This window comes from Talpa occidentalis, unplaced genomic scaffold (assembly GCF_014898055.3).
Source record: "Talpa occidentalis isolate TD23 unplaced genomic scaffold, MPIMG_talOcc4v2.1 talOcc4.4, whole genome shotgun sequence".
Lineage (NCBI taxonomy): Eukaryota > Metazoa > Chordata > Mammalia > Eulipotyphla > Talpidae > Talpa > Talpa occidentalis.
Window position 1 is genome coordinate 98,831,880 of NW_023604295.1, and position 25,688 is coordinate 98,857,567.

At 43.1% G+C, this 25,688-nt stretch overlaps 1 protein-coding gene across 10 annotated transcripts in view; it reads right to left on the reverse strand.

The window, feature by feature from the left end:
- Positions 1 to 13,744, reverse strand: part of FAIM (Fas apoptotic inhibitory molecule) — a 49,820-nt gene extending 36,076 nt beyond the window's left edge. For 2 of the 10 annotated variants that reach the window (XR_008553954.1, XM_054700782.1), the window contains exons 1-3: positions 12,368 to 12,893; positions 8,194 to 8,326; positions 7,348 to 7,576 (exon numbers count right to left, since the gene is read on the reverse strand). Coding sequence is in view for 9 of the 10 variants with exons in the window: in XM_054700782.1 (XP_054556757.1) it covers positions 7,348 to 7,576; positions 8,194 to 8,326; positions 12,368 to 12,423 (418 nt within the window). In the remaining variant the exon portion in view is untranslated. Of the gene's footprint in view, positions 1 to 7,347; positions 7,577 to 8,193; positions 8,327 to 9,873; positions 9,933 to 11,594; positions 11,688 to 12,041; positions 12,060 to 12,367; positions 12,894 to 12,918; positions 13,198 to 13,465; positions 13,534 to 13,630 lie in introns of those variants that run through there. The other 8 variants (XM_054700781.1, XM_054700784.1, XM_037525901.2 and 5 more) reach the window with 8 other exon arrangements.
- Positions 13,745 to 25,688: the final 11,944 nt, after the last annotated feature.

Sequence of the window (25,688 nt, forward strand, 5' to 3'; positions counted from 1 at the left end):
ATGCTACCATGAAACTTGGACTTTAAGCCCTCATGACTCATTTCAGGGTGATGTGTGTATGCGCACCCATAGGCACAAATGTGCTTGTGAATGTACTCCCTGGGGATAGTACGAGAGGAGATGGCTCTCATCAAGCAGCCAGAAGGTGAGCTTTCGGTATTAGAAAAAAGCAAAGTGAAGTGTGACGTGTGGGTGCAGGAGGAGTGCAGAGATCAAACACTTGCCTGGAGCTCAAGGTGAGCTTGACTCTGACAGGACTTAGCTCCAGGAACAGATTTTCTCCCCACAGCTCGAGCTTGGGATAGAGGAAGAGAGAGAAAGGCAAGGGTTGCCCCAAACTGTCTGAGTGGGAAGCATCTACAGTCACAACCACAGGGAAACCCAGCGTGTACAAGCACACGATTAGACACACAATGCTAAAATAAACCACAATGGTGGGGAAAATTGGAGTTTTATTTGTATGGCTCCTAAACATATGCATATACTCAAGATTTTCTATAACACCTTATTATTGATACACCTCTGAAGAAAATCGCTAATCTAGAAGCCATAAAAGAGTGGAATAAATTAGACTACATAAAAGTAAAAAATATGTCTGCATGATTTAAAAAATACTGAGCAAACACATAAGCGAAGTTATACAACAAGTGACACACTCACAGCACAAGGGGCTGACATTACTAAAATGAAGACTCCTAGCAATCGAGGATAAAAAGACCAACAATCCAAAAGAAAATGGGACAAAGGACACAAAAAGACCCTTAAACACTAAGCTGCTCAACCTCACTCAATTTTGTTTTTTGTTTTTTTTAAAAAAGGTTTTATTATTTTTTATTTATACAAGAACCAGGGTACAGGCCAGATGCATGGGAGGATGAGAGGATTCACCAGAGACAGAGTGGGGAATAGAACAGGCAAAATGACGAAAAACACTGCTGAGGGGAGCAGTGGGCAAGACAGGAGAGGTCTGCTGCACAATGTGGGTTGCTCCGAGGCTGGTGGGGATCGAACCAGCACTGCCGAGGCTGAGGACAGCCTCACAGCGGCACGCTCAATGGCCTGTGCCACCAGGGAGGCCCCTCACTAAATTTTGAAGAAAAGCAAATAAAAACAACACTGAAAACCTGTGAACTTGTGGAGAAATAGGTAGGAATATAAAATGATAAAAGCACCACAGCGGGCATCTGGGTAAAATCTACTAAAATGACAATTGCAATTCTTTGACTCAGCAAATATGGGGATTTATCCTAAACAGATATATGCACTGTTTCCTAAGAGCCAAGTAAACAAACTCATTCAATATTGCTCTGACAGCAGCAGATTAGAAATAGCACAGTGCCCATCAGCCAGGTATGAACTAAGGAAACTCTTCTATTTACTAATGAAATTTATTCTGATTCTATAAAAAAGTTGGAAAAGTTCTTTCTGTACTGATATAAAAGAATCTACAAAACACTCTAATAATAAGGCAAGATGTTTTTATGCAGTAGGAACTAATAGGGCCTCCCTGGTGGCGCAAGGGATTAAGCTCCTCACTATGAAGCAATCCACAGCACGAGTTCAATACCCGCCAAGCCAGGGAGCAACCCACATGGCGCAGCAGACCTCTCCTGTCTCACCAGCTGCTCTCCTCAGCAGTGTATTTCAGTCAATCTGCCTGTTCTGTTCCCCACTCTGTCTCTGGTGGATTTCTCACCCCCTGCATCTCTGGCCTATACCCTCACTCTTACATGCATAAATAAATAAATCTTTAAAAAAATAGGAAGTAATAAAATATTTGTATTACTTGCATCTGAATAAAGAAACACTATAAGGAATTACTATTAAAATTGCTATCTTTATGAAGTAAACAGGGTGGAAGCAAGATTTCTCAATGTATCTTTTCATATCCTTTTGATTTCTGATTCAGAGTATATATCACCTGTTCAAATATATTTTAAAAAGTACATAATATACCTAAACACATAAAGTCAATGACAGCTCAGAAGTTTATTCTCTGAATCATAGAAGATACTTGGAGCCTGCCTCTACTGTCTGCAAATTCTCTCAGCCCACATGACTGAATGACCAGCAGCAAGGGAGTCTACAGGCGAGTCCTGAGAAGGCATGTTCTGCAGATGATTTCACAGAAGTGCAAGGTTTCAGAACAGAAAGAAAATTTCCTCCCAACATAAAGTTTCATCATAACAATACCTTCCTCCTGCAGTCTTTATTTTCCTCCCACAGTGTTCAGTGGTTTGGCAACTTCTAGACCTAACAACACTTAACTATTCTAGTCTTTGGTCCCCTGTGTGCTGCACATCTTTTGAATAGTGAAAAAGAAGTGCATTATCATTATCTTCGAGTTCACAGAGGCCTGGGTTCGAATTCCAGCTTCATGATTTACTATCAGTAACCATTCTTCAAGTCACCACCACTCTGAGGATCAATTAACCTCAAATTTTCTCATGGTGTAATGAAGATGAACCCACTTTTATTGCAGGCTGTTATCAAGATTAGAAATAATTTATGTAAAGCGGGCCTCCCTGGTGGCGCAAGGGGTTAAGACACAACCTATGGAGCTATCCACAGCCACTGCAGCACAAGTTCGATCCCAGCCAGGGAGATACCCACATGGCACAGCAGCCCTCTCCTGACTTGCCTGCTGTTCCCCTCAGCAGTGTATTTCAGTCAGTCTGCCTGTTCTGTTCCCCACTATGTCTCTGGTGAATCTTCTCACCCCCCGCCCCTCCACACCTCTGACCTATACCCTAGTTCTTGTATGCATAAATAAATAAATCTTAAAAAAAAAAAGAATTTATGTAAAGTGCTTAGCATAGTATCTGCCACAGAATATGGCCTCAGTAAAAATGTACCAGTTTTGTTATCAAGTGCTTTTTTGGCTTTGTTTTCTTTTAACTTCTCATAATGTTTAGAAAGTTATAAAACACTGTGATTTGAAACTGGTCATATAATATATAAGTAATCATCACTCCAATACCTTAGATAAGCCCATTCTTTGCCCATAGTAACTACAAAAAACATATTTAAAGATCCCATGATGTGAGAAATACTATTAAATATGTTATATGTATTAACTCTGTTAAACTACAACCACCAACAACTTTGTGAGGGAGATACTCTTACTAGCCCCATTTTACAGAAGAGGAGACCAAGACTGGGAGATGAAGAATTTGCCCACCACACAGTTCTGATACTGGAGTCAGCATTCTTCATCACTAAACTGCAAAATGTAGACCTTAGTCACAATAGCCTGGAGTTGGTGGATCTTGGAAGTGGAAGCTCAAGCAAAATGAATGCTCTCAGCAATTTTGCCCTCACCTCAGCAAAAGACTCTGGCCTGGTCCTTTTACCAAGTTCCTTTCAAACAAGCAGCAAAAGGAATAAGCTTGGTCTGAAATTTATTTCCCTTGCAGGCTCATCAAGGGCTACAAATAGAGAGGAGTGAAGGCAGACAAGAAGTGAAGGACAAAAAAGGATTTTAAAGCCCTAAGAGAAGACACAAGTACATGATCCTAGGTATTTGAAAGAATTATGAGCTAGGCACAGCTTAGGTATTCTCTTCCATTTTGCCTAATGAGATGGAGACATTCTCAAATTTTATTGAAGAGTGAGCCACTACATTTCTAAACACACCATTGTGAAATTTTGGAAGATAAAGATGACTCCCTACCCCCCAGCCCAAGAAAAGTCACCAAAAAATTTAACTTTACATATTGAAAAGATTCACCATACACCCAAAAAATGATCATTATCCTGACAAGTTAATAAAATTAGACAAAACACCAATGAACTTTTACGGGAAATAAAATTAGATTGTCATCTGATATTTTGACAATTACCATTTATACAGAATGTAGAACAATACGTCTAAGATAAAAAACCATAAAGTTGTCTTGCCAGGAAAAAAATCAAACGTACATTTGACCAATTCTCAATTACCAATTTACAGGCAATATTAAAGACAAAGGAATATAGCCAAGAGTGCAATCAACAAAATCAGAAATATTATATTTAGCAACTGACATTTAATATAAATGACACAGACAAATGTCACCAACATGCAAGAACTCAAGGAAAACTGTTCTCATGAGTTTTTCCTATGGAATGTACTAAAGAACAAGTTTTAGAGAAGTGAAATGATCAGAGAGAAGGAAAAGTATAATGATTTTGAAGGAATAAATATTTACTTATAGAAAAGTGTGGGTTGGAAGGGACAGGACATAGTATATAATGGTAATATGCTCTGACAAAGTACATACAGTACAAATGGAAAATGATATGCAAGAAAATGTTTTAAATTATTTGGCAATACATAATGGTGGTAGTGTTTATGTTGCTAATTGAGACTATTATGTATGTAATATGCCACAGAGCAAATGATTAATTATGTCATATTTTATTTTATTTTATTTTATATATATATAGAGAGAGAGAGGCATGTTTTATTTATTTATTTGTTTGTTTGTTTGTTTTGTTTATACATGCACTGGGTACAGTCAGAAGCGCGGGAGGGTGAGAGAATTCACCAGAGCCAGAGCGGGGAGCAGAGCAGGCAGAAGGACCAAAGTACACTGTTGAGGGGAGCAGCGGGCGGCAGGAGAGGTCTGCACACCATGTGGGACTCTCCTCCAGTGGCCGGGGAGCAGCCGGGGATTGAACCGGCGCCGCAGAGGCCGCGGGCAGCTTCGCAACCCAGCGCTCAACCGCTGCGCCACTGGGGAGGCCCAATTATGTCATATTTTAATTGCATCATCCTCTGTGTCCTTGAGAAGGAAGATTCTCAGTGTGGAAGAAAGGATGTACAGATGTTAGATGAGGTTAAGTAAAAACATGGTATTCCTGAATTTGAATTACAAGTATCAGTATGAACTCATAAGCTACTTTATCTTCACAAAAAGGCTCTCCATCTATTACTTTATCCATCCACTGAAAATCTATAAATAATAAATGAACATCCTATTATGTATGCTTGGATTAAGCTCTTAAAATACCATTTTCTTCTAATAGAATCCAAGGCTGATTGGAAAAATGGGTGATTCTAGGTCTGGGAAGAAAAGGTTCAAAATAAGCCTAAAGCATCTTATACCAGACAGCAAGGAAGGTATCAAAATCTACCTAGGCTATGTCAAAGGAATTTTGGAGCCATATAAGGAAACCACATTGGCCCCAAATGGCACAATTTGATCATCAATAAAGATAATAGTTGTAATGTACTGAAACACATCAAATTGTTTAAATCTATGAGTTAATTATCTTTAAAAAAAAAAAACAAAACCTAAATGGTCATCTTTCAAGGAGAACAGTCAATTCAAAATTTTGAAAACTGGGAAAAACAAGCAGCTATCCTACATGCCCTATATAAAATGTACCTCTGTATAAATAATTAGATGATAGAAGTTTCTTGCTATAGACGTATTCCAGCTAATGAACTAAGAATGATAGAAACAAAACATTACCATTTGACAACTGCTAATGAATGGATATTGGCACTAGGTATTAATGGCTGCCATTAACAAATTTACAATAAACACCATTGTGCCTCTTGACATAAAAAACCTTAAAGTGGTCTTGCCAGAAAAAAATCAAATGTACATTTGACCAATTCTCAACTACCAATTTACAGGCAATATCAAAGACAAAGTAATATTGCCAAGAGTGCAATCAACAAAATCTAGACCATAGGAAACTCTTCAAGACAAACTGACCCAGTTTTTCCAGTAAAGTATACTGGAGTTTATGGCTTTTTTTTTTTTTTTTCCAAGTTGACAAACTTCTTCATTCTTAAATTTTTTTTTTAAAAAGTAATTTGCAAGCATTCAACTAAACTATAGACAAAGTATGTTCACCTATGGATCTTTATTACCTGGTACAGTACAACTGGCATTTAATATGTACTTAATATTATCTAAATAAGTAAATCAATACATTAACAAGATGATCTAAATAGTCTTAACTTAGTGGTATAAGAAGCAGGACATACTAGAAGTAACCAGAAGAAAGAAAAGGTAGTAACAGTAAAAATATCTGTCTTGCAAGCTTTGCAATAGAAACTGAGAACATAGATGACAATATATAACAACAGAAATTAGCTTAACAAACATTGACTTGTTCTATTTATTTTTAAAATCTACTTTATCAGGACTTTGATGATTTTGATCTGCTGCAGTCCCATGTAGAGAAAAATTCCCTTCTTAATGATGAATCTTAAATTTCCAACTATCTTTACGTATGCTTTATTTTTTAGATTTTTTTTTTAATGCATACAAGAACTGTGGTGTAAGCCATAGGTGTGGGGGGGTGAGAGGATTCACCAGAGACAAAGTAGGGAGTAGAACAGGTGCATCCATTGAAATACACTGCTGAGGGGAGCAGCAGGCAAGACAGGAGAGGTGAGCTTCACTATGTGGGTTAGCTCCCTGGCTGGGGATTGAACTCATGTTGCAGTGGCTGGCAACAGTGGCAGTGGCTGGCGATAGCGTGAAAGTGCTGAGACTTTAACCCCTGCACCACCAGGGATGCCCAAATTTACACATACTTTTTTTTTTTTTTTTTAAGATTTATTTATTTATTTATACAAGCAGTGGGTACAGTGAGAAGTGCAGGAGGGTGAGAGAATTCACCAGAGCCAGAGCAGGGAGCAGAGCCGGCAGAAGGACCCAAGTACACTGCTGAGGGGAGCAGCGGGCGGCAGGAGAGGTCTGCGCGCCATGTGGGACCCTCCTCCGGTGGCCCGGGAGCAGCCGGGGATCGAACCGGTGCTGCAGAGGCTTTGGTCAGCTTCGCAACCCAGCGCTCAACTGCTGCGCCACCAGGGAGGCCCTACACATGCTTTTAAAGAGAAATATCAGTGGCCTGCCTGGTAGCATCGGGGGTTAAGTCTCACCACTATCACCGCTAAGGACTGAGTTTGATCCCCCACAGACCTCTCCTGCCTTGCCTTCTGCTCCCCTCAGCAGTGTACTTCAGTAGACCCCCTATTCAGCTCCCCACTCTGTTTCTGGTAAATACTCTCACCCCACACACCTCTGGCCTTCACCCCAATTCTTATATGCATAAATAAATAAATCTAAAGTAAGAGAAATATCAAATAATAAATGTCTACATCATTTCTCTTTTTTTTTAAACCCAAGCATATAATCCTCAAATCCATCACTATAAAACCTGGTTCTCTTATGTTTCCTATATAAATAAGTCTATTAAACAAATACTTCATTTATACAGGATATATTAGAAATACACACCCTCTCCTACTCACAGCTCCCATAAAAGGCCTGTACAGTTAGAGGAACTAATTAAGTAGCCATCATAAGAAGCCAATATATTCTGCAGAACAGCACCACTTACCCAACACAACTCTAATGTCTTCACCATCCAAACATAATATCCAGGTATTGGTGGTTTTTAATCTGTTCTCCATATACTTCTTGAGACTTTTCCCATTAATTTCCAGGGTATATTCATAAGCAAAACCACTGACAGCATCTATTTTTATGGTTGCTTTTGTCTTTGCAGCTCCAACACAGAAGGTTTCTTTGCCTACTAATTTGAACATCCATTCTCTCCTAATCTCTTCCTAAGTGATAAAATATAGACAAACAAACGGAAAAAAAATTAATATCTAATTTTAGAAATAATTTAAGTGAGCAAATGGTAATGCTATTTAGATGTAATTTTTTTTAAAAAAAAGAGTTATTTATTTTTGCATAGAAGAACTTAATGTAGGCCAGAGGTACAGGGTTGAGAGGATTCACCAGAGACAGAGTGGGGAGCAGAACAGGCAGACTGACTGAAATACACTGCTGAGGAGAGCAGCGGGCAAGTCAAGAGAGGTCTGCTGCACCATGTGGGTAGCTCCTTGGCCAGGGATCGAACTCAGGCCTTAGTGATGATAGTGCTGAGACTTAACCCCTAGGCCACCAGGGAGGACCTAGATATAAGTTTATTAATGTATGACACAAGGTTTTAGAAAATAAAGGCAATTTAAGTTTAAACATTAGATATTAGTATAGCCTATGAATTTTGTAACCAATATTAGTGTGCTTTTCTTAGGAAAATGATATCTGCCAAAGTATAAAGATAACCACAATAATAGAAAAGACTTGAATTCACATATGAGAATCTAGATTAACAAAATCAGGTTTCTCTGATACCATGTTTTTATTATACAAAGCAACATATTTTTTTTCTTACCTTCCCATCAATATATACCACTCTTTTGCCTGATGTGGTTCCATGTTCAAATTCAATCTTATGGACTCCGTCACTTAAAGCAACATCCCAAACAGCTACAAGATCTGTCATTTTTTCCAAGTTATAAGGAGGGCTAAGGAAATAAAGCAGTTATAATTGGTAAAAGATATAGTGATTGAAAAACCAATTAATCCTTCCAAGAAGAAAATATGATTTTTAAAACCCCTGAAGTTACAAAATAAAATGACATTACCTAAGCAATCTTACATCTTCTTTTTCTTATATACACTCTTCCTTTAAGATGAAACTACTATATAAGGCTATTTAGCCAGATAATTCCAAACAAAGTCACCTTAATATTAATAGGATTTAGAATCTATCAGTTTATCCACATTAGTGTTCTAAGATAGGCTACAGAATAATACTTGGAAAGGTCAGTAAAAAAAACTCTCTGCTTCTCCTTCACTTCATTTAAAAAGCACAGTATGTAATTATGGTGGTTTGTTTTTCAGATGCAATCACTACCAAATAAGAACTCTCTAAACCTTCCATACTTAACTAATGACTAGGGGTTCACAAAAAGGGTTCTAATTTTTTATTCTAAGGCTGAAGAAAAGAGAGATCCCGGAATGTCCTATAATAGAAATAAAAATGTTATGAGGAAAAAAAGTCATTCTTGTCATCACTCCAGGAAATCTTAAAAAAAATAATGGACTCTATGTAAAAGTTTCTATTATAAGAAGCTCTCCTCCCAAATATGTGCTATGTGATAAATATTTTGACATTGGTATAATTTCTCTATTTGAGGAAAGTAATATTTATTATAGTAATAATGATTACAGAAAAGTTATTAACTGCTTGCTGTATGTCAGTCACTGTTCTAAGAGCTTTATACATATTAACTTGTAGATTCCTTGGCATGAGATACGTGATATTACTATCCCTGTTTTATAAATGAGGGAACTGAGGTTCAAGAGAGGTTAAGGAGGGCCTCCCCGGTGGTGCAGTGGTTGAACGCTGGGTTGAGAAGCTGCCCGCAGCCTCTGCAGCGCCAGTTTGATCCCCAGCTGCTCCCCGGCTACCGGAGGAGGGTCCCACATGGCGCACAGACCTCTCCTGCCGCCCGCTGCTCCCCTCAGCAGTGTACTTCGGCCCTTCTGCCTGCTCTGCTCCCCGCTCTGGCTGTGGTGAATTCTCTCACCCTCCCACACTTCTGACTGTTGTATAAATAAATAAATCTTTAAAAAAAAAAAAAAGAGAGAGGTTAAGGACTCATCTAAGGTCACAATGACAGGAAGTAACAGAGATGGAATTTAAACCTAGCACTCATGCGTCAGAGCCTGTTCATCCTACTGTTCATTCATTCTAATCTCTGTGTGCTCTAGATCAGAGATGGCAAATGGAGTTTAAATCATTTTAAAGTGAGAACTTCAGGAACTTTGTAATTCAAGGAATTTGGACCTTACAGCCTTGTCCTATGGGAAAGGATGTCACATTAGAGGTAGTCACCTTCATGCCAGGTATTTACTAGCCTTGCTCTAAATCACAGAGAAATAAAACCAGGCATTCTAAAATTTTATGAAATGTGTCCCTAAAAAAGTGGACTGGATAGCTGTTCTGAATGAGTAAAACAATCTTGAAAGTTTCAAATGCAATTTTATTGCAATGTAAGACATTTACCTTTCGTCATCTTCAAAGATAGGACTGTCATCTCCAGATGCCATGGTTAGCAAAACAGTCTTTAATCCAATTAGCAGGCAGGAAAGAAAAGAGCAGAATTGCAGCAAAGAAAGGTTGAGAGCAACAAAGATAGCATCTGCAAAGGATTTTTGAAACTTTGCGATTCATTTCTTAAATTGCATGCAGTTTCTGATGAAAACAGCTTTTACATACAATATAATTGCAATTTCCAATTTTCCAGGGAAATAAGTCATGTAAATTGACTTATCATATTTTTCCCTGTTATGGATTTATAATATCCTAAAACTACAGAATAAATTCTTGCTTATTTCAAGTATTATATCACATCAGAGCTGCAAGAGATCTAGAAGTCCTCTGGGTCCCATGCTTCTCATACTGAGGCAAAAGGAGCCCCAAGGGTATACATTAAACTCCAGGATAAACAGAAATGATCTTCTGGTAGCATCAATGTTACAGAGCAGTAACAAATTAAAAATGTAATCTTTAGCTTAAATTTTAGAAGACTATGTTGTGGTGTACTAAATACTTAAATTTTTTTTTTTTTTTAGATAAATTCAAAGAAATGTTGAGTTTTCAGGAAGCAGCCAGGGATATATACTTGTTTGCCTTCTAATTCGGTGACACTTACTCAAGCCCAGTTTATTCACTACTACCAATAACAAATCCACAAAAGTTATATGGTTTGCTCACATCACTAGCAGTTCCCAAGTCAGAACAAGAGCCCAGCACTCCTGGTACATTTAACTACACAGTAGCTGGGCTGTGGTGCTAATTTTCACAGAAGCAGAAACACATTATTCACATGCACAGGAAACCCTCCACATTTGACGATTTGGGGCTAAAACTGTATCCTTCCCATACCTACTAAAAAACAGACTGAGCAATTTTTTTACTCCCAAGATCTACCCTAGCCTAGCCAAGTGTGCTCTCCTTTTTAAAAATGAGATATTGCCAGTCTTTTTTGGCTGGAAATAGTCAGATGTCACAAATCATTTTTTGAAAGGTATTAATGAAGAGGTCTGCACACTTAAAAGCAATCCAACAAGCAAAGAATAGATAAAAATTTAGAATGAAAACTAGGTAAAGATTCAAAACATTTTTGTTTTTTGTTTTCCTTTTATTAATCATTTAATTTTTCTACATTGTTATTCATTTTTGTACAGTATTTGACTTCTCTCAGATGTAGTCCCCATAAATATCCCACCGCCAGTAAACTATCACTATGGTCCCTTGTGCTCTTCCCATCCCTGTTTAGTTAGAACCTTATAACTTTGTGGATTTTTCTAGTCTTAAGAAGCCCTAGGATAGCTCCTATGAAAGTGGAGAGTATCCTGCAACTACAAAAGCAAAGAGAAAATATAGCAAAAGAATAAGCCAAACAGCACAATATAAATTTGGATAAGGCATCTTTGTAAATCAAAGTGGACTAGGAATATCATTCAAATTTTGCTCTACAACTTTTAGAGACTTTAGAAAATTCAATAATTCAGCAAACTTGAAAGAATTGACCCATTTTCCATTATAAAGAATTTCAAATATTATCACCCTAAGATAAAGCACAGTGCCATCTTCATTACAACTTTTTCCATAAAGAAGTAGATAAAAGACAATATAACAAATTACAAGGGAGGTTAGAAATCAAGAGTACATTTATTTTTAAATATTTGTCTGTAAACTATCAAATTCATTCATACACTCACCATTTATTAATGGAGTATCTGCTTAAAGTGTTGGAAAAATTTTGGAAATAGATAGTGGTAATGGCTGTACAATATTGTGGATGAACTTAATGCCACTGAATGGTGCGCTTAAAAATAATTAAAACAGCAAATTTCATATTATATATTTTACCACAACTTAAAAAATTAATACTGTAACTATTTTAAAAACATTGAGTTGTATACTTTAGGTACATTTTAAGTGAATTATACCTCAACAACATTGTTTTTTCAAAAAACCTAGGTGCCCTGTTGGCAGTGCTTCTTGGAATGTGATGACACCTATAACCAAAAGAGGATCGCATCCGTCCTTGTTTCCGGTTTCTACTTTATTCACTTGAATGCCAAGTAACTGGATTTAATAAACACATGTCACATTCTAAATCCATGCAGCACATCACCACTTATGTGCCAAACACTGAGATGGACACTAAGCTCACAGAGGGGGATTCTAGAAAGACCAAGAGATGATGACAGCAAGCAAGGACACTGTCCTTGTAAAGGGAAGCAGTAAAGGACAAAGTGGGTTCACAGAGAAGGGATCCCAGCTCTGCCAAATGGGAAGAAAGGCCAGGGAAGGCTGTGCTTTATAAGTTGTGAGCAATGAATTAATCCATTGTCATTTTAAAGCTCTTAAACGTACATTTTAGGATCATGTGACCAAACTGAAAAATTCCCTCTATTTTATTACAAAGGTGAACAGGATGGATAAACAAATTCCATTTATTTTCACTGATGGAGATGATGTCACTCACTTGAAACTGTTTACGTATCTTCCAAGAAAGCTTCTTGAGCACCTAGTGACCTGCATCAGCACAATCTTCTATAATACTTTCTCTAGCGTCCCAATACTCATGTTTCAGAGTATGACTTAAGCTATTAAAACGTTCATTTACCCCCGGCTTGAATTTTCCCTTAATTTAGGGACTGTAGCGGTTTGTCCAAGCTAAACCTAAGTCATTTTTACAAAAAACTAAGATTCTCATAGGAATATGAGCTTTTCAGCAAAAGCCCTGAGTAAGGCCAGCCAAGGCAGTTCTCTTGAACACCCAGGGGTTGATTCTGAGACCTCCTGCAAAGCCCGTCTGGAAGCTACTTGGGCCAGGTATTGTCAAATGCTACAGGGACGGAGTGGGGTCGGGGTGTGGGGATACAAAAGTGAGAATAACTTTTCAGAGGATCGTTTTGCAACAGGTATCACAAGCCTCATGAGGGATATACCCTAAACACATAGCCATGCTCCCCAAACCAGACGGAACGGCGTTCAATGAACTGCTTTTTGTAATAGCTACAGCCAGAAAAACACCTGTAAGTTAAGTTCACCATCATGGAAGGAGCCGCTTAGGTAAATCACGGTCCTGCCACTCAACAAATTAAACATCGAGAGCCGGGGACGAACGCGGTGGTCAGTCCAGCACACACACACTGTTCAGCGTAGCCAATGAAAAGGATAAAGAAAAACACAACGCCGGGGTGGACAGGGAGCCACGCTACAGCGCTTGATGGTCCAGGCTCTGCAGACCGCGGCTCAGACTAGCACGGAAAAGGAAATGGAAGGAAACACAACTTCAGGCTAACGCGGGCTGCCCGGTGGGGGGCGGGGGGAGGGGGCTGGCTCTGATGCTTCCTTTCTTGTGCTTTCCTGTCCCACTTTTCCTACGGCGACAAGCGATCTTGGGGGAAAGGCGGCGGCCAGGAGGCCGGGGAGGGAGTGGGGGGGAGGCCGGTCGCAGGCCTGGTCGGCCCCGGCGCCCCCAGCCCGCCCCCCTCCCTGGCCGCTCCCGGCCCCGCCCCGGGCGGCCGCCCGACGCCCGAAGACCCCCGGGGCACCCCCGCGCGGGCCCGAGCCTCACCGCAGGGTCCCGGGGTCCACGCAGACACCGCCCACCACTGGGGCGCCCGCCCGCCGCCGCAGCCCGGAGATGGCCGCCGGCCGCGCCGCAGCGGGGCGTTCGGGGCGGCGCGCAGGGGCTTCCGGGAGCCGGGCCGGGGCCGCCCGCCTGGGCCGCCGCGCTCACCTGGGCGCCTGGACCGCAGGAGGCTCCGGGCCGCGCTGCTGGGGTTCGGGAGCCGACACTTAGGCCGCCTCTCGGGAAGCTGGAAGCTCGGCAGCCGCGAGTCCCGGGCGCGCCGGCTGTTTGTGGCGCTTCAGGTCCCCTGAGGGCCCCGACGACGCGGGCCGCCCGGCGCTTCTCCGCACAGCCGGCCCGACCCCCGCCCGCTGCCTTCGGGGTGGCTTTGTGCGTCTTCAGAGGCCCTCCATGGACCCCCAGACATTATGGAGTCCCCCGCCACACCCGGTCACAATGCCAACAAGCCGACAAATGCTGGTGAGAGCCAGCTGATGCCAGGCGCTGGCAGGACGCTGGGCATAATCTGGTGGGCAAAGCCCTGAGTCTGCACTGAAGCCACGCAGGTAAATCTGGTCGTGGTAGTCCTTGAAACCGCCCTGTGGGTTCTGGTTACTCTTCAGCTTAAAACTCAAAACTCCTTAAACTGGGCACGAGGCCCCTGATCAAATTTGAGGTAACCCCTGCTGTCTTAGCTTTGTTTACATTCTCAGAGATGTCAAGTCATTGCCCCAAGACCCCTGCAATGCACTTCCTTTTGTCAGGACCCTCCTCCTTCTCTCTCTCTTAGTTAACCTCCATTTTAATTTTGAGATTGTTCAGTTATCATTTCTTAAGGAAAGCTATCCTGGTCCCTAATATTTGAAGCACGTGGAATTCTCCTTAGTCACTTGCAGAGTGTGCAATAATTTGTGTCATTTTCGCTTACTGTGTAACTTACTAGTTTGCTGAGGTCTGTAAGGCGAGGACCATGGCTGCTTGGTGCTCGCTCACATCTGCGAGGTGCTCTGATATTTGTTGAACGAACGAATGAGAAGGAAATCTGGATAATATTTTAGGTGACCTCGACTTTTAGTCTAAGGAGGAGACAGTGACACATGGAGAGGAGGAGGAAAGTTGTTTAATGGGGCATTGAAGAAAACAGTGAGTAATCCCTATGGAGAGTGGGCCTGGCAACAAAATAGAGACGTGAAGGTATTCAGAAGGAGTTCTGAGGGCCCAGCAGTTTTAGGGTCACAGAGGCTTCCAGGTCCCATTGTGTAATTTCTTCTTGCAGCTTGATGTTAATGTAAAGAAGTCTCTTTCACCTTTAGGGTTGATAGCGTGGATGCTGTTTATACATGCAAACAAGTATGTGAGAGAGGGATGAGTTGAGAGACAATAGGGGAAAATCTATTGACTGGGTTAACCCATCTACAAAGTAATAATAACTGGACCTTCCTGGTGGTGCAAGGGGTTAAGTCTCAGCACTATGAAGCTATCAGCAGCCACTGTAGCATGAGGTGGATCCCGGGCTAGGGCTCTAACCCACATGGTGCAGCAGACCTCTCCTGTCTCACCCCCTGCTCCCCTCAGCAGTGTATCTCAGTCAGTCAGCCTGTTCAGCACCCAACTCTGTCTCTGGTGAATCCTCTTACCACCACCCACCCCAGCCCCCACACCTCTGGCCTACACCCCAGCTCTTATATGCATAACATAAATAAAATAAATCTTTAAAAACAAAAAACAAAGTAATAATAGCTGACTTCTTAAGCAAATTATATTGCAGGAATTCTGCTAATTGAATGCTGATTTTTCTATCCTGTATTGAAGGCTCCCCAAAGACAAAAACTTTTCATATTCATTTTCTTCTGTGCCAATGTGTTGATCAGTGTTCAATAAATTATTGTTGAAAGAATGAGTTAGGAAGGAAAGCTCAAAGGGCCCAGAAGGGAAATTTCTAGTGATAGGAGGAGACTAGCTCAAGACAGCTGCCTGATTCCTTTTTCCTAGTCTTTAGTTCTTCTGAGAAATAGTCCTGAATTGTCAGACTATGACCAGAAAACCCTAGCTGGGGAACAACCCAATATGAAGGATCATATTTTCTTCTAAAACTTTAGGAATCTGAATATCTTTTATAAGACCTATAAGATATAATTCATTGAATGCTCGCTATGTGCCTTATTTATCATTGCCTGTAGTTCCCACAGTAACTCAGTGGTTATATTTATACACATTTTACAGAGAATTCCACAGTCTCTCAGAGTTGCAGTCCAGGCCTATGGGATTTGGAGAGTTCATGTGAACAGAGCCTATTATTTGAAAAGTATTAATTGTGCTTGAAGAAAAATCTAGTCCTTGTTTTAGAGGCCCTGTGAGCTTCTCTTCCCTGAGATCCCAGAGTTCAGTGGGTTGGGCCCACTTTTAAGTGCACCCAGCCCAGGCAAGTCAGTGTGTGCTTCCTCATCTGCCTTGTTCTGTGCCACTCTTTGCTCTTTCCATATAATTTCTGGTATACAGGTTTCCCCCACTATCTGAAAATAAAACATTCCTATCCTATGATCTGTTAGTTTATTTTTTGGATCTGGGAATGATCAAAAAATTTTCCATATAAATTAATGATAATAATAGTGATAATAAAATAATGTTCCAAATCTACTAATAGGAACATTCTACTTTCAATAGCAGTGGAAACCTGTGCTTGGAATTAAGAAATATGCCAATTTAAGCTGCAGTTTTCCACTTATCCATTCCCTGGGCCCAGAACACTGGAGCAGAAATGGTTGATTATTACCAGAAGGCATTGTCATGGAAAGAAAGAAATGAACAAGGGCCTCCCTGGTGATGCAAGGGGTGAAGACACAACCTATGAAGCTATCTGCAGCCACTGCAGCATGAGTTTGATCCCTGACCAGGGAGCTACCTACGTGGCACAGCAGACTTCTCTTGACTTGCCTGCTGCTCCCCTCAGCAGTTTATTTCAGTCAGTCTGCCTGTTCTGTTCCCCACTCTGGTGAATCCGCTCACTATGCACACCTCTGGCCTGTACCCAGTTCTTGTATGCATAAATAAATAAATCTTTAAAAAAAATGAAAGAAATGAACAAGACGCTGAAAGGTACTGGACTTCAATACAGAATATATTCATTCAGACTGATTCTGCTTTTGACTTTATCACATTCTCAGATTGTTTCCTGTTTCCCGGAAAGCACTGTGATGCTGCTTTGACCTCTTAAAAGGCCTCTCACCAACTTGCTCACGGCTATCAGTGATTTATTTTAAGATAGCTGCTAAAAATTCTTTCCTTTACAATAGTCTGTGTTTTCACTGGCATTTGTTTTGAAAAGGGAATTGTTAATGAATTGAGTGATTTTTCTGAACTTATTTTTAAACAGCATAAATGGAAATCAAAATAAAATGGAAAAGCTATATGAACTTATACCTATAGATTTCATTTCATTTTTTTTAAAGATTTATTTATTTATACAAGAACCGGGGTACAGGCCAGATACGCAGGAGGGTGAGAGGATTTACCAGAGACAGAGCTGGGAACAGAACAGGCAGACTGACAAAATACACTGCTGAGGGGAGCAGCGGGCAAGACAAGAGAGATCTGCCACGCCATGTGGGACCCTCGTCGGCAGGCCGGGATCGAACCGGCGCTGCAGAGGCTGCGGACAGCTTCACAGAGCGGCACTCAACCGCCTGCGCCATCAGGGGAGGCCTGATTTTATTTCATTTTTAAAAAAGATTTATCTATTTATGCATACAGGAGCTGGGGTATAGGCCAGAGGTGCAGGGGGTGAGAGGATTCACCAGAGACAGAGTGGGGAGCAGAACAGTCCGGCTGACTGAAATACACTACTGAGGAGAGCAGCAGGCTAGACAGGAGAGGTCTGCTGCTCCATGGGGGTCAGCTCCCTGGTTGGATAGTGGCTGCTGATAGCTTCATAGTGCTGAGACTTAACCTGATGCCTATAGATTTTAAATGTTCCATGTGCCCTTCCTGTGCCCAGTGTGACTGTTGGGCTGTTTGATAAAGGAAGAAGCACCTGTGCTTTAGAAATGAGCCCAGGGCCCAGGATTCTCTCAGAGGATTGTGTGTGTAGGGCCCAGTTCCAGTAGCCACAATCTCAGTACTGCTGCTGGCCAAACAGCTTCTGCTTAGACATCTCTTCCTCAGCTCAAGGTGGCTGTGGCTCTATGTGCACAAACACAAAAAGTGGAGAAGCAGAACTTCAGACCAGAAAACTTAACAATTTCAGGAGAAAATAAGTTTTTCTCTGGAGTTAGCTGGGGAGTGAGGTTTCTAGATACAGCCTTAATGAGAGCACAGAGCCAAAGGAAGGCAGTAGGAAACACAATTCAATTGGTTAAGACTTAAAAATTTGTATCTTACTTGTTTTGGGAGATTTTTAAAATAAAAAATGTACAGAGAATCATACCCATACTCCCCTGACCCAGCTAAGTCACTCCTGCATGCCTGACTCACAGAAACTTTGAAATAGTGTTTGTTTTAAGCTACTATGCTTAGTGTAATTGTTATACAGCAATAGATAACTGATATAGGCCTTATGATATAGGCCTTTGAAGGCTGGATGCTGGTTTCAGATCCTGGCTCTGCAACATATGAGCTGTGTGACCTTGTCAACTCATTTTTTTTTTTTTATTTTCTAATTTGCTCATTTGTAGAAGATAATAACAGTATTTACATTAAGAATGTTGTGAACAATCAACAAGTTTGAAAATGAAAGGGTTCAGTTCAGAGACTAGCCTCAAACATTTTAAGGGTTCAAGTAATGTAACTATTGTTATTCTGTACATGTACAGATTGAGTACTTTTCATTGATATAGTTGCCTGAGCTGTTTGCTTATTGCTTTTATAGTCACTGTGAACTGACTCTTGAAGGTGACTGCCCCCCATGTAAATCATTTAATTAAATTTAACATTGTAATGAGTGTGCTGGAAACTACTGAGTCTTGAATAAAGTTTAGTAAGAAATGATCCATACTCCTGGGAGTTCAAATTTTCATTGGGGAGGCAGAAGTAAATGTATTAGTGTAATAAAGGATTCTAAGTGTGAAAGACTTGTGAGTTGAATCTTTAGAAATCCATCATCAAATGCCATTCATGTACTCTTTCTTTGTTGTAGGGTGAAAACAGATATTCTGGAAAGGCTTTGGTGGTCCACAAGAGGGGAACTCTTGGGCCTCCCTGGTGGTGCAAGGGGTTAAGCACCACACTATGAAGCAATCCATAGCCTCTGCAGCACAAGTTCGATCCCCGGCCAGGGAGATACCCACATGGTGCAGCAGACCTCTCCTGTCTTGCCCACTGTTCCCCTCAGCAGTGTATTTCAGTCAGTCTGCCTGTTCTGTTCCCCACTCTGTCTCTGGTGAATCCTCTCACCAGCCCCCCCGCCCCCCACCGCATCTCTGGACTGTACCCAGCTCTTATATGCATATACATTTTTTTTTTTAAAAAGAAGGGAACTCTTTTGAAGGGCAGTGCTACAGAGCCTTTTCCCCTCCATTTGCTATACATGCAACCCAGGAACTAGTGAAAGGGAGGCTCTATTGCTAGAAAATAGAGAATAATCAGCCTTCTTGTGCTTTGGAGATTGTGAAGGACATTGGGTGACTATCCATCAGTCTCCAGTGCCCTCTAGCCCCTCACAGGACTCTAGTTTCATTCAAGTAGCCATGCCTCCATCTTGCAGTCCATGTGTCTCAAGGAGCATCCACTCACCAGTTCCAATTATGGTAACCCCTTCTCCCTGCTGAGACCCAGGCTTAAGTGCATTTGTCAAGCAGTTACTGGTTGGGAGACAGAATATCTGCCTGGGAACTACTTAGCTCAAAAAACCAGAGGGGAAATTTTTACACAGAATAGAAAGCATGTGGTCCTGATTGCTCCTGTTAGGCATCTGGAAAAGCACTTTATCATGAATTTGAAATCTGTGTTTACAGAAGAGCAGAGAGACTGGCTCTTGATAACTTGTTGAACTATGTATTAGCCTACTCCAAAGTCTGTCCTGCCTCTGGACTTCCTGCTATGTGCAATAATAATTTTTCTTAGTGCTTAAGAAAACAGTTTGAATTAGGTGTTATTTGCAGCCAAAGTAATCCTAACTGACCCAATAATGTTTGGCTTCCTGGCCACACTCAGAAAAGTAGGCAGGTCAATCTACTAAACTGGAGAAGGAAAGCAGTGAGATGCTTTGGTTTTAAGGATTGAAAATGAAAATCTGTCAGCCATTGCTAATGTGAATACCTTGGTATGGAAAGTAGGAGGGTTGGGACATGTTTGCAAGAGGAGATACAGATCAAAAACACAGTGGCCCCTGCTGCCTGGAAGAAGGCTGAGTATGGGTGTGCAAGTATCAAACACTAAGAGTTGTGACGCTTAAGGCACCTTGTGAGAGACATGTGGCTGATGCCCTCTGTGGGAAATTCCTGTTGGCTACTGTGTCTCCTGCACCACCAGACACCTGCATCATTAGACCAATGGGAAAATACATGTTAACAGCGACACCATGTGGATAGAGGATGAAATGACAATGTGGCAGATGAGATGCCTTGTCTTTCACCCCCCCCCGAACATTAATTATTTATTATTTAGTAAATCTAGATACAACATCTTGTGCTCATGCCATTCACCAAGTTCACCTTATAACATTAGTAGCTGAAGACAAAAGAAGAATCAAGCTCCTCCAACTCCCCCCAAAATAAATGATTATATGATTGCTGATTATTGTCTTCTCTTTAGGTGTGTGGAAGTTGGATTTTTCCTTTAGGAATTTTTGGATCACATTACCCCCAAAGAGTTTTTGAAAATAGTGGAAGGGACCCTGTTTGTAGATTCTGAATTTACTTACCCTAAACACACCTCCTCTTTTCGCCCTCTGCCAGAGAATGGTGTGTTTGTAAATATAGTGAATCTACTAGGGCTTCCTAAAGGAAGCTGTGGAGTATGTTGTGTCATTGGAGAGGCAGAGGGTGAAAAGAGGAGGTGTGTTTAGGGTAAGTGAATTATGCTTTTTGTGCCACAAGCCTCTGTGGCCATCACCTGTGGCCTCAATGGTGTTGTTGCAGAAGGCACTTGGAAGTATGAGCACAGGGCACGTGTGCCTGCTTGTGGACACCCAATGACGCAACACACTCCACAGCTTCCTTTAGGAAGCCCTAGTAGATTCACTATATTTACAAACACTTCGGGAGTTAGGTTTTGGAAAGGGTAGATATGAACTGTACCACAGGGGCCCTCCCAGTCTTAATTATGAAAAAATGTAAGATTTATTAAGTACTTGTAGAGTCAGGACTGACCACTGAGCAGGTTTTCTGATCCCATGCAGGTTTTCTGATCCCAGGGTAAAGGAGGAGTCAGAGTCCTCAGTGGCTTTTGCAGGTCTTTTATTGGGATTACCAGGTACACGGCAGGCAGGGGCAGGCACAGGCAGTGTACCAGGTACACTGCAGCCATGGCCCACAAAAGCAAATACATCACAATATAACAAAATACAACAGAGCACAAATAAGTCCAGGCAGGGCCCCAACCTAGTGGCAAAAGACAATTATTGGTACCAGCAGATGAGCCACCAAATCTGCTGCCGAAGGCACTGCTCATATGAGGGAGGGGAACCACTCACAGCATCTACTGTAACATGCCAGGAGCCGTCAGACTTCCTGGCCTTCTCTGGCTGTAGTCTCAGCTACAAGCCACACACCGCATCCACCCCCAGGATGCACTCACTCCTGGATTGGGGATTCTCTACTCTTTGGGAGTAATAGCCCAACCCTCAGGGTTTCTGTCTACAGTCACTCCAACACTCGGCCTTCATAGCCACCGATGCAACTTGCAGACCCCTGCACTCAGGCCAACCCATTGCACAAGCACATGGGGCGGGGATCCAAACTCTACATTCGGCTTGGGCTCCACCTCAAGCCACGTTCCCCACCCGTCCCCCAAGGACGGGTTCCTCAGCTCCTCACCCTCACTCAAGAATGAGCAGGGCATCACCCACAGGTGATTTTACGAGACTCACTAGTCTTCAGCATACTCAGGCTGCTTAACAGCCGCTCAAGGCTTCTCAAACTTAGCATCAGTACCAGCTTTTGCCTGCTCAGTTGGCTTTTCTCCTCTGCCTGGCTGCTGGGCATGCACAGGCTGCTTTTGGCCATCCCACTGGCCACCCCCAGATTCCCTAAAGACATAACCTGCCAAGGTCCTCCACCTTCTGGAGGGATTGTCAGTCCAAGTTCATCAGTCCAAGTCCATCAGGCCTCTCCCTGCCATCAGCACTGACGAGCTCCAAATCGTGATCTTCTCTTCCCCACGATGATTCTTGCTGCCTCAGGGGTTGTTGGCTGGTCTACTTGGGCATCTCCTCCATGCGAGGTCTCGTCCCGCAGCTCCCAGAACTTGTCCATCTCCTGTGTCGCCATGACGCCTCCAGCATCGTCACAGGCAAACAATCTGTTCTCCTTATTCCCTCCAGGTCTTCGGAGGGCTCCATACCCGTCTGCATGGATCATCTTGCCGACTTACGCCAATTGTAGGGGCAGGACTGGACAGTGAGCAGGTTTTCTGATCCAGCAGACTGGGTAAAGGAGGAGTCAGAGTCCTTAGTAGCTTTTGCAGGTCTTTTATTGGGATTACCAGGTACACAGCAGGCAGGGGCGCTGGGGGGCCGGAAGGCTGGCAGGCCTCCCAGCCCCCAGCAAGTCTTCACTCTTTCTGGGCTCTCCGGCGTTCTCTCTGCTTCTCTGATCTTGGCTTCTTTTTCAGCTTCTTTCTCTGCTTCTCTCTCAGCTTCTTCTGCTGGCGTCCCCATGATGCAGCCCTTAAAAAGCACAGTCTTAGCCCAGGTGAATCCCATCTACATCTGCCCACACCCTATTCCAGGTGCCTGCCATCAGGCATGCATTCAGGACTGCAGGGAGCCATCATCTATCTACATACTATAGAAATAGACATTATAAAAATGTGCTTTGGAGTTATTATTTTACTTAATTTGCACGTGAAATTTTCTCAACTTTGTGTTGCAGAACTCTTATCCTCCAGTCAGAATCATTCTTTAGCATTCTTCTAGGTTTGCAGTTCTTCCTCTTGGCTGTACATTGGAATCATCTGGGGACTTTACAAACAATTGGCAATTGGGGCTCATCCTGCACATTCTGATTTAATATTAACCTGAGCACCAATTATCAATGCTCCCCAGATGATTCTAATGTGCAGTCAGAGTGAAAACCTGCTGGTTTAGGAAGACTTCTGTGACAGTCATAGGTAAGTCTTCTCTTTCCCTTCTGCTATCCACACACTCTTCTCTGATCATACTTATTACAATATATTTTATTTCAGTGTATGCTCATCTCTCTATCTAGACACAGAACATCTCTATGCCACTAAGCATTTCTAGAACCCCATGTATGGCATGACAATTCATGGAAGAAATACAGACTAGGAGGGTAAAATGTCATCAGCGAACACTTATTGGTATCCCCCAAAATTTACAAACCCCATCCTGTAGTGGAAAAACTGTTTTGCTAGACTGGAAAGGACCAAAAGGCACTCATAAGTCCAAGTGGGTGCAGGTCAGGTTTATTGTTATTACACTAGTGGGCGCCAGATAGGAGCGGTTTCTCTCCTTGAAAGATCCGGGCCCTGAACGTATACAAAAGTTTTCTTTTATACTCAGTTTAACATGGGTTATAATTTGCAGGTCAGACAGAAGATGAGAAAAAGGGGAGTTTCACTAAAGTGGAGAGGGACAAGGTTCCAGCAGAAGATAGCTCCCGCTTTCTCTGCCGGTCCCTCCTCTTGGAATGCAGCCTTGTCAGCAAGAGGTGAACTTGCAAATGATAAGAAGGTAAAGTTGCTAATTGCGCCAGTTGGGAATGTTTGTCTGATGGGGCCCTTTCACTGCACCAGTGGTTTCTTTGTTTTCCCCTTCACTATTAATTTCAACAGAACTTTGGGCACTTTCCACTTCAAACCCAAGAGTGGATCCTTTGCCCATAGGGAAAGAATTCACCAGAGAGCGCTGTTGAACCAAGTGTAGTTGAACCAAACAAGGTTTTATTAGAGATTCATGGGTGGCAGGTGGGGGAGAGAGGAAAGGCAGAAAGAAGAGTTTAGCCTGGCTGCTCTAAAGGAGTTAGGAGGTACTTTAAAGATAAGTCCTTTAGGGGGCCTCGCCTGGTGGCGCAGCGGTTGAGCACGGGGGTTGCGAGGTTGCCGGCAGCCTCCGCAGCGCCAGCTCTATCCCCAGCCACCGGCGAGGGCCCCACAAAAAAAGATAAGTCCATGAGGATGGGAGGAGTGCAGCGTCATGGCTTGCTCAGGGTTCTACACCCAGAGGGACCGGCCTCCCCTCACACTGGAACCCAGTAAAATTTTCATCTGAGGGCCTCCCCTGGTGGCGCAGCGGTTAAGCGCTGGGCAGCGAGGCTGCCCACAGCCTCTGCAGCGCCAGTTCGCTCCCCAGCCGCTGGCAAGGGTCCCACACAAAAAAAATTTTCATGAGACTGCATCCTAACATCCATATATTCGATCTTCACCACGGAAATGGTGGCAAAAAGTGAAAAGGGGGGTCCTCCCCCGTGGCGCAGCGGTTGAGCGCTGGGTTCTGAAGCTGCCCGCAGCCTCTGAAGCGCCGGTTCGATCGGCGGCTGCTCCCCGGCCACCGGAGGAGGGTCCCACATGGCGCGCAGACCTCTCCTGCCGCCCGCTGCTCCCCTCAGCAGTGTACTTCGGTCCTTCTGCCTGCTCTGCTCCCCGCTCTGGCTCTGGTGAATTCTCTCACCCTCCTGCGCTTCTGACTGTACCGTGTTTATATGAATAAATAAATCTAAAAAAAAAAAAATGAAAGGGGGGAATAGTTAGGGGTAAAAGGATGTCCTAAAGCTAATTCTGTAACAGGGTGGTCCCCAGGAAAGGGGGAGGTTCCCTGCCCCACCCAAGGGAGGGTGGAGCTGAGCAGGAAGAGGAGAAGCAGAAGAAGAGACTGAGGAAGGAAGCAGGATGGAGCCAGGAGACCTGGAGGAGGCGCATGGAGCCTAGAGACACGTGAAGAAGCTGCGCTTGTCTTTTGGTCGTGGACGGGGTGACACAGATGTGGGTGAGACCCATGGGGAGGTGACAATGGCAGCTTTTATCTTGATGTTGATTTTGCTCTTTTCCTTCCGGGCTTGTCTGGTTGTTTCTGACCCTTTTCTGTGGGTCCCCACTGGAAGATGCTTTAGACTTGTGGCAGGCTTTGGGGCCTTGCTCTGGGCCAATCCCATATGGATGGAGTTTTACCCACGAGGGGACGGGTAACTTTGGGTGCTTCATGTAGAAACTGGACTCTTTGCCTTACCTGTATTGTTTCCTAGTTTTATTAAAGATCCTTCCCATTAAAGTCTCATATGTTTTGTGTTGATGCGGCGGATGGCAGAACCCATTTAGAATAGGCAGGTTTGCGGGGTTTGGGCTGCCCCTCTCCCTGTCCTATAACAATTCCATACAGGCTTTGTGGACTCCACCCCCACCCCAGGCCAAAGCCATCAGGACATTGGGAAAGACAAATCCCATCAATCACCAAAGGGAAGGTGGCTGGAACCTGAGGGTGGAGTTAAGCAGCCAGGTTTGGTATAAAACCAGATACGTGGTCTTGGGGCCGGGGGGGGGGGGGGCCCTTTTGGCTCTCCGCCAGCTCGCGGCTCTCAGCCAGCTCTCAGGGTGCCACTGGGTTTCCAGGTTGGCGGATCGGGTAGGACGCATAAGATTTTATTTCCCTATTTTCTCCCTGAGTTGTACATTTCCTTATTTCCCCTTCCCTTGTAAATAAACCTTTTATTAACCTTTTGTGTATGTCTGCAGTGGAGTATTAATAAGTCCCTTTTAAGCGGTGGGTGAGGACCCACAGCCAGGCAACCCGTTTTATATCGGGGCTGCTCTGTAGCACTACTACCCTTCATACCCTTCTGTAAGGACAGGAATGGGCCAGAGCAGGATCTCTATGATCCGAGCAGATGGGGTAAAGGAGAGTCATGGAGGCCTCAGTGGCTTTTGCAGGCTTTTATTGGGATTTACAGGCACACAGCAGGCAGGGGTGCTGGGGGGCCGGAGGCTCGCAGGCCTCCCAGCCCCCCAGCAAGTCTTCACTGTATCTGGGCTCTCCTCATGGTTCTTCTGCTCTTTGCTTCTGCTGGCGTCCCTGTGATGCCACCCTTATAAGCCCAGTCTTAGCCCAGGTGTACCCACT